This window comes from Tachypleus tridentatus, chromosome 13 (genome assembly GCF_004210375.1).
Source record: "Tachypleus tridentatus isolate NWPU-2018 chromosome 13, ASM421037v1, whole genome shotgun sequence".
NCBI classification, from domain to species: Eukaryota; Metazoa; Arthropoda; class Merostomata; order Xiphosura; family Limulidae; genus Tachypleus; species Tachypleus tridentatus.
In genome coordinates this window covers 29,755,562-29,774,388 of record NC_134837.1, presented here as the reverse complement: position 1 = coordinate 29,774,388, position 18,827 = coordinate 29,755,562, and the positions used below count along the sequence as shown (strand labels likewise).

The 18,827-nt window shown below is 35.9% G+C and overlaps 1 protein-coding gene across 1 annotated transcript; it reads left to right on the top strand.

Moving 5' to 3' along the window:
* Positions 1-2,524: 2,524 nt before the first annotated feature.
* Positions 2,525-17,257, top strand: LOC143236097 (regulation of nuclear pre-mRNA domain-containing protein 1A-like). Its single transcript, XM_076474367.1, has 4 exons — positions 2,525-2,606; positions 3,123-3,252; positions 10,388-10,488; positions 16,746-17,257. The coding sequence occupies exons 1-4, from the start codon at positions 2,525-2,527 to the stop codon at positions 16,865-16,867; spliced, it is 435 nt and encodes a 144-aa protein (XP_076330482.1). The 3' UTR covers positions 16,868-17,257.
* The last annotated feature ends 1,570 nt before the right edge of the window (positions 17,258-18,827 follow it).

The window sequence follows — 18,827 nt, the reverse complement described above, 5'->3', positions numbered from 1 at the left end:
TTTATTAGTGCAAATGTAACATTTTGTCTCAGAAATTATATTTGTACTCTTGTTTTCCAATCAGTTGTTCTGTGTTGAGGTATAAATTTAAATTTCTAGTTTATTCACTCTTTCAGTGAAAAACTCTGCATCAACGACAGCAACAAATTGTTTGGTAGTAGCCAAAATAACACATGAAGCATAAAGAACATCATGTACAAGGGCACATGTAAAAGTGTAGTAAGCCTTGGAATTGATTACAGTATTACAAAATAAGCAATTGCATTGAATGTGGAAATACAGATAGCAGTGCTTTTGTAGACTGTTATCTGTACTCATAGTTTACAGTAGTTAAACAAGTGAGGAATGTTTGCCATAAAAATAACAAAATTTTGTTATATATTTTATAATTTACGTTAAAAAATTTAATGTTATATGTGTATACAGATTATATTTGACACAAGGAGTGACATTATATGGTATGTTATCACATTGTTTGTATCTTCTGTTGTGTTAGTTAAATCTTTTCTTCCATTTCTATGCCATTAAAAGATGAACAGTGATTTATTAATGCTCTAGATGGGATTTATGAATATATGTTAGAGATTAATGTGTAGAAGTTTCGTTTTTCTTTAACTACTTGTAGATACTGCGTAAAATTGAGGGAAAAAGTATGTTAACTCAAGTATTATGTTTGAGAGACATTTTACAAGCTAGTTACTTATATTTTTAATATTTGTTTTGTGAGGTATTAAATGAGTTGGCATGTAGGTTTTATAATAAAAGAAAAACTAAGTACACTAAACATTACAACTATGAGGGTTGTGGCTTTACCTGTTAAAAAAAAAAGACACTGGTTCAACTATGATTTAATTTTCAATGTAATCTCCACCTGAAACTATAAACTAGTGCCAGTTGTGTTCTGTTGCCTTTATGTCCTTATGAAAAATTCTTCTTGGTCCTGAATCCATGACCAGGTGGTATGTACATTATCATCATTGCTCAGAGATTTTTGACCTTTCAGAAAGATTTCAAGGTTAGGGAAGAGCAAAAATTTACTTTGAACTAAGTCTGGTAAATAACATGGTTGAGTAATTCTAAGCCAGCTACATGGATAATGTTCAAAGTAACACATGATTTGTGAGCTGGGGTATTGTCCTGATGGAAGATCACATCGTCTTTTTGAGGAGTCATCTTCTGTTTTCTTTGATTTTTTGATGCAGATTGTTGAGCAATGATGTTTAGTAATCTCTTGTAATGGTTTTGCCCTACTCCATGTAATCAGCTAGTAAATCAACTTGACCTTCACAGCAAAGGATTGTGATTTGAACTTCTTTTGGGTGGGTAAACTTAGGTGTTTCCTTTGTAAACTGCACACCTATGGCACAGCAGGATGTCGGTAGACTTACAATGCTAAAAACTGGGTTTAGATACCTGTGGTATGCAGATTACAGTTTGCCCACTGTGTAGTTCTGTGTTTAATTAGAGAAAAATCCTTTGCACATTATATATTTGTCTGTGTGTTGAACTGGTGAACCCATATTTCATCCATAGTTATGAATCTGTTACAACCCTTGGAGTAGGTTCTGGCTTTCAACAACTTTAGATGTGTTTCTGCTTAGGTGACAACATATTTGGAACCCCACTGGCACTAATCTTACTCAAGCTCAAACCAGTGCTTTTACTAATTCTTTAATCATTTACAGCCAAATAATAAACTTCATCTACAATTTCTGACGTGTTCAGTTTCAAGGGTACATCTGATTTCAGGTAACCTTCTCATAAATGTCTACCATGTTTAAACTCAGCATACCATTTTTTATTATTAAATTTGCCAATGCCTTCTGCTAATGTTGCTTCTATATCCTAGTGGATTTTTTCACTGTCATTTTCTTTTTAACAGAATATGTGAACATGGCACAGAGTTCAATCTTTTCCATAAATTTACACACTTCACTTTCAGAAATATACAACCCATAAAACAAACTCATTAACTTTTATATTATGTTGTTTACTCAATAAAGAAGTTAAAATTCAATAGTTATCAGGGTGAAAAAAATTGCACATTTCATTTTTTATGGCTGGCCATAAACTTTTTGGACAACTCTCATGCAGCTTTGATTTTGTTTTCTGTATGATCTTGTTTTAATGTATGATCATAATACATTAGTGTTTCCTAATGCAAAAGGCACTGTTCAAAGTTGTTAAAAGTATGATTAAAGTTATGATAAAGATTAAATTGAGGTTAAAAATAAACAACTCAAAAAGGGGTTATAGAAACTAGTAATATTTATGATAGAAATGACCAAATAGAAAGTCCAAATGTTTCAAGAGTTGTGTTAAGTAAGTCAGGGTATGCTTTTATGGGATATGTGAAAGACAGGAAGGATCTTGCCAGTGATATATCAGTTACTTGCAGAATAGTAAGATAGCAAGAAATTGTCTTAGTGGATATGCAGCTTTTCAGAAACCACTGTCAGCAAAAGGAGCCAAACTAAAATACAAAAATGGACACAGGACTTCAAAATAGGATCAAAATTGGAGGATGGTTCTCCTTACAGATGAAACCAGATTATTTGACAGCAATAGGTTTATTTATGGCAGAGAGGAGAAAAGTATTCCATTCAGTAAGCATCAAATGTGGTAACATAATTTTGGAAAGAAAAAAGAGACCAGTAAAACACTTGCAGCCTTGGCTTGTGTGAAGTCCTTATATGAATACTGTTAACACTGTATTGGGTTATGTGGAAAATGAGAAAGCTGCATGACAACCAGAATAATTGGCAAAATTGTGGTGAAGTAACACAGGACATTAAGGACAATACTTAACAACCAGATAATGATACTTATTTCTCTGTTTAAAGCAAATACAAAATAATGATACATTATACAGCTTGTTTGCTTTTCTTTTGTATATTCTGTAATAATGCAAACTTTAGTAATGATAAATTAACTGTAATTACTTATTGGTTGTGATTTTTTTGTATGTGTATTGCCTCTGTATTTTAAGAATTATTTCCAGCACTGTGTATCACTATCACATGTGCTATGTCTGTTTTGTCTTATTATTTAGAATATTTTTACTTGCTAGTAATATTCTTTGTTTTCTAATTTAGTACTAATGTTAGTTTTTGTCTTTTTAGCTAAACCATCTCACAGATTGACCCTTCTGTACTTAGCCAATGATGTGGTACAGAATAGTCAAAAGAAAGCAGGCTCTCATTTTGGTGAATCCTTTGCTGAGGTTCTTAAAGAAGCCTGTGTACTTTTGAGGTATGTTGCATTATCCATAAGTGTATTATCACTTTGTTAGTGATCTAGATACGTTGTTTTGTGGTTTTGAGTGCGATATTCGTGCAGTAGTAGTAGCTATGTGTCAGTTTGTATTATATTTTTATAACTCATTAGTTATTTCGCACCTTATTTCTTGTTTCTGTGTGTCACTAAGTATATGTAACAAGTCTCAGGAGTGTAATATCCCCATGAAATTTCACTTTTCATTGCTTACACCTATGTAATAAACCTTAGTTACACTCATGTTTTTATCATATGAAATTATGATTCATGTGTCATTATTAAATTTTGCAGGGGTTAGAGTTAAAACTTAATTTTTGAAATGCATGTTAAATTTTCTTTGTTTTAATAATATTATTATTATATTCATGTCTAAAAACTTGTGATTTTGTATATTGGACTTGACTGTTACGTCTGTTTCAGTGTAAATTTATTATAACAGTGTAATCTCCTTCTGCTCTTAGAACAATAAAAGCTCAAGTGTTTTAGAAATATTACTCTGAGTTTGCATGTGCTATATTTGACTTAGTGATTAGCATATCTGGATTGTGAAGCTGAAGATTCATGGTTTACATCCCATTACCACCCCTCAATGTGGATTCCTGTGCATGGTGAGAGGACCTCACAGAGAAGGTTCTGTACTTTCAGTTTATCTCCTCTGGGATCTTAATATCCACCTGCATGTTTGCCATGCATGGTGACCCGTGAAGGAAAAGAGAGGATCCTGGTGGTTGAGGGGTCCAACTCCAGCACACCAACCTTGAATTCCTGTAGATGGGCAGTCTTGGGGTGCCCCCCTCAGGATCATTCAGCTAGTCCATTTAGGCCAAGGTCAACTGAGTGTTAGCGTAGGATGTCCTTAGTGGGTGTAGTGGACATTATGTCTGATGCTGGTGTTCAGGTATAGTGCTCACAAAATTTTGGCATTGCTGCAGTGACCTTGTATGACACTGTAATGCATCCCTCCGTAGAGCTCCATGGTAGGTGGTGCCAGTGGGTACCAAAATATATTTTTTTTTATTATGGATACCTCTCAAATAAAAAAACAAAACAAGCATGATAGCATAGAGAAAAATTCGACTACTGGCAAACAACCACGCATTGATGATTCTGTGCGGTCAAACTCGTAACTTAAACCTTTTCCATGATTTTTAATTATACATTCTTTAACTGAAAAACACTTAGGGCAGATGTCTACATTTTTTATTCAGAAGGGTTTAGAAGGGCTTGTTGGCTCTCCTGAATCAGTAAAAAAATTACAGTCTGGGGACATTTTAATGGAAACAGCTTTTTCACAACATTTCAAACTCCTCTTGAAGTCAAAGGCCATTGGGGATATACCCATTGAGACTACTCCTCATTCTACTTTGAATTCTTCCAGAGGAATTATAGTTGAGAGGGATTTAAAGACCATTCCACAGCCAGAGATCCTCACAGGTTTCACCAGCTGAGGTGTTACAGCTGTGTGCCAAATTTTTACTTGTAAAGATGGGATTATGGAGCCGACAAATGTTCTAATATTAACATTTACAACAACACGTCCTCCTACCACAATGAAGGCAGAATATCTGAATTGTAAGGTAAGGCCTTTTATTCCTAACCCTGTTAGATGTTTTTATTGTCAACGATTTGGTCATTCAAAAACATCTTGCTGTGGTTCCTTGACATGTGCCTGTTGTGCTGGTAAAGACCATGATGCTTTTGAATGCCAACTAGAACCACATTGTGTTAACTGTAATGGTCCACATCCTTCCCATTTTACTTCTTGTCCTAAATGGGTGGAAGAGAAAGAAGTACAATGTCTCGAGCTCACAGTATCACTTACCCAGAGGCTCGGAAATTACTATTCCCAATTCCGTCTAGGACTTATGCTGCTGTAATCCGTTCCACTACTATAGTAGGAGTCCAGACAGACCTTTTCGTGCCTCCTACAGAATCCTTAACAGCACATCTTAATCTAGTACTCTCCAAAATCAACAGAGTTAACAAATCACTATCTTCTATCTCTGTCCCTACCACACCTTGTTCAAGCCCAGGTGTTTCCATGAGGTCTTCCTCTCTTGACACCCCAAAAATTAAACCATTTGTTTATGTCCTTAATCACTGAAACTTGTATCTACAAGCACCAACCTGCCTACTTGATTCAGAGCCAGGATCACTAGAGAGTGACCGACCCACATCCAGTAAAGAAAAAAGCACAGTCACAAGCAAAAGGTCTCCTTGCCATATTGTCCTCCAAAATAAATAAAAATGGCCTTGCTACTCCAATGGAAATGTCAAGGTTTTCAATCAAATGTGAATGATATCAAGGATTTGATTGACTTTTATCATCCCAAATGTCTTTCTTTACAGGAAACATTTTTAAAACCTACTTATACAGTCACAGTTCGACAATACTCCTTATACCAAAATGACAGGTTATGTGTTGGACAAGGACATGGGGTAGTAGCACTGCTGGTTGATTAACATGTGCCCACCAGGTCCTTGTCTATGAATATGCCCTTGGAGGCTGTAGCCATCTATACCTCCTTGGGTCGTACCATCACTGTTTGCTCTCTGTACCTTACCTCTGGAAAAAATTATCATCCATCAGACCTTGATGCTCTCATTGAGCAACTGCCAACCTCCTTTTAATTTTGAGGTATTTTAATTGGCATCATCCCATCTGGGGTGGTTCTAGTATTGATGTGAGGGGTTGTGCTATAGAGCATATGCTCCTGAATCATAACCTGTCTCTCTTCATTTCTGGCTCTTACACTTATTTTCATGTACCCAGTCAGTCATTTACTGCTATAAAACTTTCTATCTGCTTCCCTTTGCTTTTCACTTGCTTTTTTTGGGAGGTTGGCATAATCTGCTGGGTAGTGATCATTTTCCTATCATATCAAGAGTGATTGGCTGTGGTCAGTCCCACCTGAGCTGTGTACTTCAGTGGAAGTTAGACCAGGCCAACTGGCCTTCTTTCACTGCTCTCTCGGGAACTTGATCCTGCCATGTTATGTTAATCATCGATAGATGATTGTGTAGCAGCAACAACTAATTGTATTGTCCAAGCAGCTGCTCAGTGCATCCCCAAAATGTCAACATCTTTCCCACAGCATTCCTGGCCTTGGTGGAATTCTGCTTATTCTATAACACGAAAAGCTCAGAAACGTGCTTGGGATAAATTTTGTAGATATTCCACACTTTCATACTGCATTGCATTTCAGCAAGCTCATGCACAGGCTCGGCAAGTTAGATGTCAAAGCCAGAATGAATCTTGGATTAAATACACCTCTCGCATTTCTTCAACCACCAGCTCAAAAGTCATATGGGACCAGATCTGGAAGGTTGGTGTACGGTATATTTCTGCCCCTCTCTCTATTTTAATATCCAATAGCCATGAAGTTGCTGATGCTCAGAGCATTGCCAACATTCTTGGTGAATGTTTCTGTCATGTATCTAGCTCTTCAAACTCATCCCCTTCCTTCTTAGATATTAAAACATGAGTTGAACACCTGCTTCTTTCCTTTTTGACTGATCATTCCTGTGACTATAATCGCCCTCTTACACTGGTGGAATTCAAACTTGCACTTAGTTGGTCTGGCAATACATCAGTTGGACCTGATGATATACATTATGAGATGCTACGCCACCTTTCTTATGCCTGTCTCACTATTCTCCTGGTTGTCTTTAACCAGATGTGGAAGGAGAGTGTCTTTCCTGATGCTTCGTGCCAAGCAATTGTACTCCCTATTCTTAAACCTGGGAAGGATCCAAAGATTCCTTTGAATTACCATCCTATTGCTTTGGTGAGTTGTCTCAGTAAGATGATTAATGCTTGTCTTGTTTGGTTCCTTGAATCAAATGACCTTCTCTCACCCACTCAGTGTGGGTTTTGGAGAAAACGCTCCATGATAGACCACTTAAATCGCCTTGAAACATCAGTCAGAGAAGTCTTTTTAAAGTGACAACATCATTTCTATTTTTTTAGTCAGAGAAAGATTATAATACAACATGGAGATATGGCATCTTGCGAGACCTTCACTAATACGGATTGTGTGGCAATTTGTCACTTTTTATTAAGCATTTTAAAATGAATTGCTGATTCCAGGTCCATGTGGGTTCAACAATTTCCCGTTTTCTCCCAGAGGAATTTGGAGTTCCTCAGGACTATGTTCTGATTGTCACACTTTTCATTATAAAGATTAATGCCATCAGTGAACAGCTATCCCTTACAGTTGCAAATGGCCATCTTTTCGTTGTTGACTTTCACATCTCATGTCAGTCATCAAATATGAGGTTTTCTGAGTGCCAGCTACAAACTGCAATCGATTATATACATAAGTGGACCACAGTAAATGGTTTTCAACTTTTTCTCCCTAAAAGTGTTTGTATACATTCTACTGCCAATGAGGTATTCATCCAGATCCAGCACTTTGTATTGATAATGCTGTACTTCCTGTCATCTGTTAGGCAAAGTTCTTTGGTCGTATATTTGACTGTAAATTAAACATTATTTCATATATCAAGGAACTTCGTGTCAAGTAAATAAGAGCACTGAACATCCTCTGTGTCTTCTCTTCCACCTCTTTGGGTGTGGATCGATACTCCATGCTTAAAATTTATCATGCCCTTATCCGATCCAAACTTGACCGTGGTTCTATGGTTTGTGGTTCTGCCAGAACCTCAGCACTGAAAATGCTGGATCCTATCCACCATTAGGGCATTCGACTTTGCTTTGGGGCCTTTCGTAGTTCTCCAGTCCAAAGTTTGTATGTGGAGTCCCATGAACCCTCTCTGTATATTCGCCATTTGCAACTGTCTCTTATGTATGCTTCCAAACTTTGCTCTGTACTACAGCAATCTACTTGGGGTTGTGTTTTCCATTCTCAGTGGGCCACACTTTTTTATAGTAGAAAATCTGCCATTGTTCCTTTTAGCCTTCATGCTTTTGCCAGGTATCTAGCACTTCTGCTTGTTCCTCCACCTTCTTGACCATCATGACTCGGGCAGAGCGTTCACCTCTTTCCTTTCGTACTGACTGTACTACACTTAATTTATTTTTTCCTTTTTACTGCACGTTTGATGCAGATAGCCTAGCTGCTTTGTGCCATAAAACACTAAACCAATCAATCAAATTAGTTTTCATATCTAGACATAATCAGAAAAATTGGATCTATCTTTGAATAGCACAGCAGTATCAACAGTTAGGCCTCTTCCACCATGGCTAATTACTATCCCCAATTGTGACCTATCTTTGAGTCAACTGAGGAAGACCGGTACTCCTTATTGGAAATATCGCTCTTTATTTGCTAAACATCTTTCAAAGGATCCATCCATTCCTATGTACACAGATGGTTCAAAATTAGGTGACTCTGTAGACTCTGCCATGGTTTGTTACAGTTCAGTTGTAGCGCACAGAATCCCCTCTACAGTTTCTGTGTTCACTGCCAAATTGTATGCCATTTCTCTTGCCCTGAATCATATTGAAACTATGCAATAATACGAATTGTATGATCTATACTGATTCACTCAGCTGTCTATTGGCCCTGACATCATTCCATGTTAGTTATCATCCTATTCTTATCAATATCCAAAACAAACTGGCCCATCTCTCTCTATTATCTATCTCTGTCCAGTTTTTATGGATACCAGGCCATGTTGGTATTTGTAGAAATGAGCTAGCTGACAGAGTGGCAAAGTCCATCTGCTCTGGCATTATCACCACCATATCTGTTTCATACATGGACTATGGTCCAGTTATCAAAACCTGACTGTACACCAGTTGGCATTCGACCTGGAGTGAGCAAAGAAATAATAAGCTTTTTCAAATCAAGCTCTTTGGCCATCTTGTTTCTGTGAAGACTGAAGGGAGGAAATTGTTTGGCTAGGCTACATATTGGTCACAGTTTTTTAACTCACCACTTCCTTTTATCTCTTGTACTGATGCACCATTGTGTGATCTGTGTGGTGCTTAGGTCACAATTGTACATATTTTATTATAATGTTGTTGTTACAACCAAGAAGGACAATGCCATTTTAAACATATTTTCAAGGTAGGTTTGCCCTTGACATTAGCCAATGTCATAGGTGATACTAGCTGTCTCACTCATGTTTTTACACTTTTAAGAGCCATTGGTCTTTTTAACTTAAGGTTTTTATTGGACTATACACTGTTTTAGCATGATTTCTTTTACACATTTTAATTTTATTTTGACCTGAACCCAGGACTGGAAAGGCCAACTTCAGGTAACTGATAGCAAGTTTGAACTTAATGCTTCAGTCTTCCTGGCAGGTCTAAATTTTACATATTTTATGTATTTTTACCTTAATTTCTATATACCATTATAGTATACTACATCTTGTTTGGCACAGATAGCCTAGTAGCTTTGTTCTAATAAACATGAAATACCTACCTACCTACCCATTGCCACAAAACCATGTTCTGCATATTGTGGTGTGTGATAAGAGTAATGGTTAAGTTTTACTGTCCAGTCAGAGAAATGAAACCCAACAGCTTTTAAAGTAGGAACATCTATGCATAGTTATTTTTTATAGATTTGTGTAAGAATTCTAAAAAATAAACTTAAGTTGTAAGAGTAAAACTAGGAAAGACTAACTTAATATTCTGTTATAATATTATCAAAATGTTTGCTGTACAATGAGTAACTACGTGTAGGTTACTTCAGCTACTTTAGTGAAAGCTTAAAATTATATAAATAATAAACAAAATTATGTTTATTAGGAATAACCTAAAACCTGTTCTAAAGCCTTTTTTTTATGTTACAAATTTAGTGATTATCAAGATTTTAAATTTCTTTATTAGATTTATTCTGAAACAAAATATTTAATTATACAGATAGTTTTGTAAGGAACTTGAGGCTGTTTTGCTTTCCAGTTAAAATTAATAGTTAGATAAGTTATTCAGATTTTCAACCTCCTTTAAATGGAATCCATTGTGGTGTGACAGAAGTTAAGCTTGTATTTGGTGAGAAAGTTTAGACTACAGGCAGCTGAGAACTATGGTTTCATGTATCTTCAGATCTCATAATTCCTTCTGTGATGGCATAGTGTGAGAGGTGTATATATTTTACTTTTAATTAAAATAATTATTGTTCTATTGTGTATATAGGGATGAGAAGATACAAACATCTGTGAAAAGAGTGTTTAAGATTTGGGAAGAAAGAAGCGTATATGATCCTGATTTCATTAATGAACTATATGACATGCTTGGTAAGCTAATAGTTCTTTCATTTTCACTGTTGAAGTATTATTAAATAAAATATAAATGTTATTCCAGAACACACCATTCACTGACACTGTAGATATTTCTTAACATTGGCTATGCCTATCTAAGCATTGGTCATACATGCTCCAGTCATGTATACCTCACTCAAATACCCTCAGCAATATCTAATTTGCAAATTTCTCCACTCACATCAATGCACCCTTCATCCTAGTACTGTATATAAGCACCTCACTCACATAATGTAATCACTTTTTTGAGACTTGCACCATCCCAGTACAAACACAGGCTTTTTTACTTGGAAGGTAGGATAGAAGAGTGTCAGTACTATTGGAAATATATTTTCAATTTAAGAGAATGTTAACTTCCAAAACATACTTATCTTCACTGCCACTGTAGCTAGAATCCCACATTGAGAAGGTGGGAGGCCAGTGCGAGCATAATCCATACAGAAAGTGTTTATGTAGAATGGGTGAACAGAGATAACTTGGGGAATTGTACTACATCCATGACAAGTACGATCTTCACCTGGAACCTTGTTTCTCTGTCAGGGATGGAATAGATAATGTAGAACATGATAATTCAACATTATCAGCCCCAATCAGATCGCCAAGATTTCACAAGTCAAGGTTGCAGTTAAGGGGTATTGGCCCTTATATTCCACAATGGTGGCTAGGACTATTGGCCCACAATTTTATATATGGATGTACTTTTGATTGGATCCTAACCTGTAGCCATAGAGTGATGTGTTCTAGACCACCAGAATCACTGGGAGCAAATAAGTAATATTGACGTGGACAAACTTTCTTTTCCACCTGAAGAAGTCCAAAAAGTAACATACCAGGCTCAGAATGATGAGATTGTGTAAGCATTACTCAATTAAAGGAACAGAGCTCATCCAGTCTGGAATTATGATCATTTCATCCTCACTGTTGAATGAAATGGGCAAGAAGCATTCCATTTGTCTCCTGAACTATGGAGAGGACATAGAACACTGTGCTCAACCTCCAGCCCACCTTAATATTGTGGTTAAGTAATTGAAAAGGCCATGTGGTAAGAATGTTGAATAGCACTGGAGAGTCCAAAATCCTTTAGATATTTAGCATAACTAAGAGTAGTTGAAAATGTTGTCTGATTTAAACAACTGACAAAGCTAGATCTAAATCAAAACAAGATGTGGTAGAAACGTTTGTTAAACTCACTGTGAGTTGCACCCCAGGTAACTTTAAACATTAAAACTTCAATGGACTTAGAAAAATCTTGGTGTAGAGAGTTGGATTGAGTACACCTCAAGAAAGATAACCATAGAGGAAGATGGAGTGGTGGACTTATAAATATTGTAGAAAAGAAGTCATGGTTATTCTTTGATAGATTATTTAGGCAGAGTATTCATGATGAAACTTTGTAGAATGGGTGACGACTGCCTGTTGTGGAGAAGCAAGTGTAGAGGATAACATTTTAAAAGGCGGAAGAGTTTCGAAATGTTGTTCTCTGCACTTGTGTCTCCACAACAGGCAATTACTGTCCATTCTACAAAGTTTCATCAAGTCATGGTTAAACTAGCCAATTTGGTGTATCAACAACTAACAAACAGAGAATCAAAACATAGCCAGAACTCTGAGTAACAGATAAATTAAGGGAAAAGCATAAACTGAATGCATCTACCACCCAAGCTTCAGGAACTTGAGACACCAAAGTTTATAGTAAAGAAGCAATAAGTGGCAAAGAGTGATCAATGAGAAAAGACACCATTATAGGCCAGAGAGGATCAAAAAAGGGACTGATATAAGATCAGTGATTATCCACTAAACACCCCTTGTTATAGGTGCAATAAATAAATGAGATTAACATCTTGGAGGAATGGGATCAACTGTCACTTTCACTTCCATGACAAGCAACTCTGATGGCTGTGAAATGAAAATACACACCCCATTGTTCATGTGGGGTGAAAATCCACAGATACAAATGACTATGGGACATCTGGAAACATCAAGTGACAATAAAAAGAAGTCACATGTGAAACACACAGGCTACAGCAGTTAGGCAAACTCCCTCCACCAAGGTATCTCTATTGAAGGAACAGAAGCAGTCCATTTGACCAAGATAGAAGTCAGTAGAGGAGTCCATGTGACTGCAAATTGAAGAAGTGAAGAAAGCCTTCAGAATACAGAGTCCAAATGCTCCTCAGGATCAATGAAAAAGACAGCCCAGAAGTTTTATAGACTGAAACAAAAAGAGTGAAACATTGATACCAACAGTATTCTTGTTGGGCTTGATTGTGTATTTACGACCTTTGACATGTCTCAGCATAATAAACACATTGTTCCATACACTCATTAGTGTGACTAGAGAAATGCTAGATAACAAAGGAGGTTGTATTAGATGCTGTGTGGACACGAGTAATATGGAACTAATACCTCCAAATATTATGTCAAATTTAGATTTTTTAAAGGATATTATAATTTTATGGAAATCCATAACAGAAATGTGTGACAAACATTTTGTAGAAAAATATTTATTACATTATCTGAATGAGATGCTTATATATAATAACAGAATAGTGGGTGTATCGATGTGGGTGGAGAAATTGGTAAATTAGATGTTGCCAAGCTCATTTAATTGGGGTGTAAAAGACTAGAACATACAAGACAAATGCTACGATAGGCAAAGCCAATATCGAAGAATAGCTGTAGTATCAGCAGTGGTGAGTATTATTGGAAATACATTTTCAGTTCAAGAAAATAACATTCACACCAAACTTAAGTTAACGTGCCATGATTTGGGAAGTCGTGAAATTCAGAATAAGAATGTGGACAATGAAGTAAAAAACTGTTGGGAAAAAGGTGGAACAATGAAAACAAATATATATACTCTTCAAAAAAAGAAATGCAGAAGGCAAAATTTGAGACAAATTGTCAACAAGTTTATTCCGGGTAGTTCTATAAGACATGTGTGAAACTTTGCACATTCACTGCTGAACATCCAAAGTCTGCAAAGGCGAAGTCCACGCTCACTAGTTGAAGTTTAACGTCACTCAACGTCAATAACGAGTATGCCCCCCGTGAGCATCAATAACTGATTGGCATCTCCTGCCCATGGAAGCGATGAGATAACGAATCACATCCTGTGGAATGGCTGTCCACTCAGCTTGCAAAGCTGCTGCAAGCTGGGGTAGAGTCTGCAGATGAGGTTGCCGTCATCGCAGACGTCGGTCCAACTCATCCCAAAGATGTTCGATGGGGTTTAAATCTGGTGATCTGGAGGGCCAGGGAAGAACGTTGATGTTGTGGTGTCTCAAGAAGACAGTGGTGAGTCGGGCTGTGTGAGGACGGGCGTTGTCATGTTGAAAAACGTCGTTGATGTTCACCATGATGGGTTGCACATGGGGCCTAAGAATCTCGTCGACGTATCGTTGAGCCGTAAGATTCCCTTGAATGTGCAAAAGGTCTGTTCTGGCACTTGCCACCACCAAATCTGTCAACTTCCTGCACACAGTTTGCTGCAAAACGTTCACCTCGGCGACGGTAAACACCGGTCCTTCCATCCTGCCTACGAAGCATAAAACGTGATTCATCGCTGAACCAAACATGCCTCCATCGTCGATGAGGCCATACTTGATGTGCCCGAGTCCACTGCAGCCATGCTTGAAGATGTTGCTGGGTGAAGATGACGCCTCTGACTGGACGTCGAGGTCGGATTCCTGCTTCTCGTAGATGGTTGCGTACGGTCTGATCGGAAATCCTACGGAGCCCTGGTATGGGTTAGGCAGTGGTGGTCCTATCTCGAAGGTGACGTAACCGGATGTAGCGATCTTGTGCGGGCATGGTCACACGAGGTCTGCCAGATCATGGATGGTCATGAGTTGATCCATGTTGTTGGTGACGATTTCATAGCCTTGTGATGGTGCTTGGGTGGACATTCACAGCTCTGGCAACATCTGATCGAGATTCGCCTGCTTCCAAGCGACCAATGGCGTTGTTGCGTTGTGCTTCAGTCAGTCTTGGTGTAACTGTATTGCGTGTCGGTGGCTTAACACTGAGCTATGGAAACCTAGAACCCGTCACTTTTATAGGGATTTTGCACATGTTGCACTTGCAGAACATGCAGATCTCTCAAACAAATTTATTGGACACGAATGCGTTTTGGCGAAAAATCCGATGTTTTCCTCCGTTTTCAAAGTGCACAACTTTTATTCCCATTTTGGTCTGACAATTAGTGCCTTAACGCGTGTAACATCACATACTCTGAGCTTGTAATGTTATTACATATATTTCTCTTTAAAATAAAAAAATATCCTTTTTGCGTTTCTTTTTTTGAAGAGTATATATAAAGATGTGGCTAATTGTTAAGTCCACTGGATTACAAAACACTTTTGACCATTAGATTAATTTATTTCCATCTTATTGATTTGTGACTGTGCTATGAATTTTATGATAAAGCAATGTGTTGTAACACTAAGAGTAGTGGACTGAAAATTTATATCATAATATAGTTATGAAGTTGTTTTTTTTTGTTGTTTTTTTTTTTGGGGGGGGTGACAAGTACTGTTAGAAACCAAAGTTAACAGTAGTGAGTTAATAATAATAATTATATAAACACTAGGGTGTGCCTTTTACTTTTTATATTATTAAATTTCCAATACAGATAAGTGTTTTGAAGATAGCTAATCAAATATTTATCCATGGATTTATGATTATTAAAGCAACGTGTGAAAAACATTTAGGGGTCCTTGTTCCCACTTTTGGCTTATTAGCATGATGCCACTGTCATAATATGCTGGGATAACTACTGTTATATTTTAGTGCTTAAGAAAGAACAACTAATTGAATGACACTGTGACCTATATAAAATGAAATGTATTTTTAGTTTATGATGGCAGCTTCAAAAATGTAAAAGCTACCAGTTGGGATCTAGTGGAAGTCATCTGTTGCTTGTTTTGCATAACCTCTGAGACTTGGAACAAGTGAAAATTTAATGTATTTTAGGCATAGAATCAACTTTAGATTGTTTTAACTTAGGCCTCACTGTAATTCCATCATTTAGATCAGAATAAAGGAAATTGGAACAAGTTAATTTTTTTTCAAGTAATGGAATAACAACATATCTTGAAGCATAATTCTCATACGTTTATTTTTTGCATCTAAGTGGATTTCTGTATCTTACTATCCATACTCTGGAAAGTCTAAAAATATCAATGCTTGTGTTAAAATGAGTACTCTGTTTCAGATTTTGTAGTGACTTGTTGCTTTCTAGGCCTAGTTAAACAGTGCCTTCAATTTCAGAAAAGAAAAATAAATGTTCTTTTTGATATTAGTCTGTCTGTTTATGACATAAAAAGATACATTATTTTTTCCATTCTTTATGACTAGAGTAAATGGATATTATGTTTAGTTACAAAACCTTGTAACATTGAGTAACTTAGAAATCTTTTACCTTGAACTTTTTAACCTTCTCTTAATGGTATTAATGGTGTATCACATTCCTTACTACTCACTAGTTTCTGGTGGGTTTTCGATCACATTGAGTTGAGAATAATCATACGTTATTCCTTAACTTTTGTTTTGTAACAGTTACATTTAAGTGTTTTCCAACATCTTTATCTGTAAAACACGTTTCTCTTTTTTTTTTTCTCTCCATTTATAGACACACACAATCATGTGTTGTACACACAACAATGAAAATCGTATGCTCTGTTCTTACTTATAGTTCATAAAAAGTTACTTGCCAGAAAGTAGAAAAATTGTTTGTAAGTCCATCAAAAAAAAGATAAAATCATATTGAGCAATAAATAAGTGGTAAGTATTACATTTAGATTTAAAGTTAGATATGAGTTGAACTTGAAAATAACACATAAAACATGAAATTAAAAAGGTCCCAAATAAATATACTATTTAAATACTAGAATACATTTTTTGTTACTTTAGCTTTGTGATCTTTACACATACAGCAAACTCAAGTTTATGTAGGATACTTTTTCATCAACAGTTTTATTTAGAGATATATGTTTCCACTTCATTATGATGTTACTTGTGCTTTTAATTAGCTTAAAATGTTGTAATTTTGTAGTCAAATTGCTATTTAGTATCCTTGCTAAAAATTATTTAATAGTTTGTTAGTAATACATTGCTTCAAAACTTTTATACAAAGAGGAGAACTAGATTAGATTTATGTGATTTAAGTGTATAATAATAATTTGTTTTTCACTTTGAAATAAATGATAATACATGTTTTTTAAATTTCTTAGAAGGTTCTAAAGAAAGTCCACCAGTATCGTCAAAAATAATTGCTGACTTTAAGGTAAGAAAAGAAAACTTTATTTCATTATTTAGCCTTTTTTATAACATTTTTGCTGTTTACAGTGTTTGATTTGTTATGTGCACAGATTATTTTTTTATGTGAAGTTAAAACTGATTTTATGACTTAGAGTTGAAGAAATATACTAAACACAGTGCAGAACAAATAGGAAATTATTATTTAATTTTTAACTCAGATCAGACATGTGAATATTCACAGCAGTTAGTAACACTACTCTGTATCTGCCAAGAGCTTTGTTTTAGAAATAGATCTGGTTAAAGTTGACAAAATCTGTAGAAAATCATATTGAGGCAGAGAGTTAATAATTGCATGTAGAAATTAATACTTTATTTCTTCAAGAGTGCTTGCACTACTCACATCATGACGTAGTTGATTGAAATAAAAAGGACTAAGAATATATAACCAAAACATCAGATAGATATCTGGTTTTCTCCACATATGTGAGTGTACATCGTTAAAAGAAATTTTGAAATTTTCTGTGTAACTGAGTGTACTGTATTAGTTTTACAAAGCGTATTAGAAGCATAATTTTAATTTGATGCATTTAAAAAAAACCTTGATGTTATTAGCTGGTATTAATATTAGTTACTACAATGAGTACCTGTATGAAGTAACTGAAAATAAATAAGGTTTATAAATATTGTTACAACTCTGTATTCCTGTAAAAAAAATAATTTCAAATTATTATTATTATTAGAGTAATTCCACTGTTTTATTACTAAACAATATAATATAAATTGAATGCTTTGAATGAATGTTTGGATATGTGATGTGTCCTGACTCTTCACCAACACCAACATCCACTGGAAAAGATCACAGTTTTCTCTTGAAAACATCCTGGCAATTTTACTAAATGGGATTAACATCACTGCAGCTCAGTATTTTCTTGTGTGGGGTTAAAGGGGAGCAAATATTCCCAAGCACCCCCTGTTGGGAAGAGCAGGCAAGTATCATGTTGTTTTCTCTTTCCTCATACAAAATTACTGCCATGGTTACTTTTTTTAATTTAAATCAATACTAAGTAACTGAATATGGAGGATAAGGTCTAAAAATATTGTTGAAAATCTGTTACAATAACATTGAAGTTGATGAAGAATAAAGTATTTTAATATTGCTGAAATTTAGTGTTAAAATAATATGGAAGTTGCCATTTATGAAAGAAACTTTGTATATGCCCTTTATCTTCTCAGTATTGCTTCTGCACAAAAACCACAAATTGAAGGTAATGATAATTATTCAAATTGTCAGAGAAGAGGGGTAATGCCACCTGCACACACATTAACCATCTGGTGTCAGATGTTACATTTTCTTTAGTGAACTTTCTGAGTAGTGTTGAATTTCTTGTTGATCGATATAGTTTGTTATGCAATGATCATTATCTCTGCCAGATCTTTCTTAGTTTTTACTGAGCTCATTTTATTTATCCCCCTGTGACAGATGATTGAAGCTTCTGTTTGTTTTATAGCCTGATCCTGACAGTGATGTTTTAATTGTAACATCTCTATGTTACATATGATTGAAGCTTTCAGCAGTTTTGTAGCCTTATCCTCACAGTGGCATTTTATTGGAAAGCCTCCCTGTGGCACATGATTGAAGCTTCTATAAATTTTGTAACCTAATCCTGACAGTGATGTCTTAATTGGAAAGTTTCTTTGTGACACAACTGAAGCTTCTATCAGTTTTGTGGCCTGAACCTAACAGTGATGTTTTAAATGAAAGTCTCCCTGTGACTCATTAATGAACCTTCTGTTAGTTTTGTACCCTGACCTAACAGTGATGTTTTAATTGGAAAGTCTTTTGGAGAGTGCAGTGTTGCATTGCATTTGGTGCTTGTATTGGAAGCTCCAGGTGGCTAGGCTATTGATGGGACTTCTTTATATGAATTGGTAACTTTGCTCATGAAATTAATGTCTTCATGTTATCACTTGCAATAGTACCAGTGGTTGATCTGACCACAGAAGCCAATTCTTAGAGGAGCGGTCAACATAAAGGTGGATGATGAAAGATAACC

What these genes read in the sequence shown, in the direction of transcription:
- LOC143236097 (XM_076474367.1), top strand. Translation starts at nt 2,525, where the DNA reads ATGGTTCTCCTTACAGATGAAACCAGATTATTTGACAGCAATAGGTTT. An exon ending in GGAGAAAAGTATTCCATTCA is followed by an intron (nt 2,607 to 3,122) that starts GTAAGCATCAAA and finishes TTGTCTTTTTAG; the next exon opens with CTAAACCATCTCACAGATTG. An exon ending in TGAACTATATGACATGCTTG is followed by an intron (nt 10,489 to 16,745) that starts GTAAGCTAATAG and finishes TAAATTTCTTAG; the next exon opens with AAGGTTCTAAAGAAAGTCCA.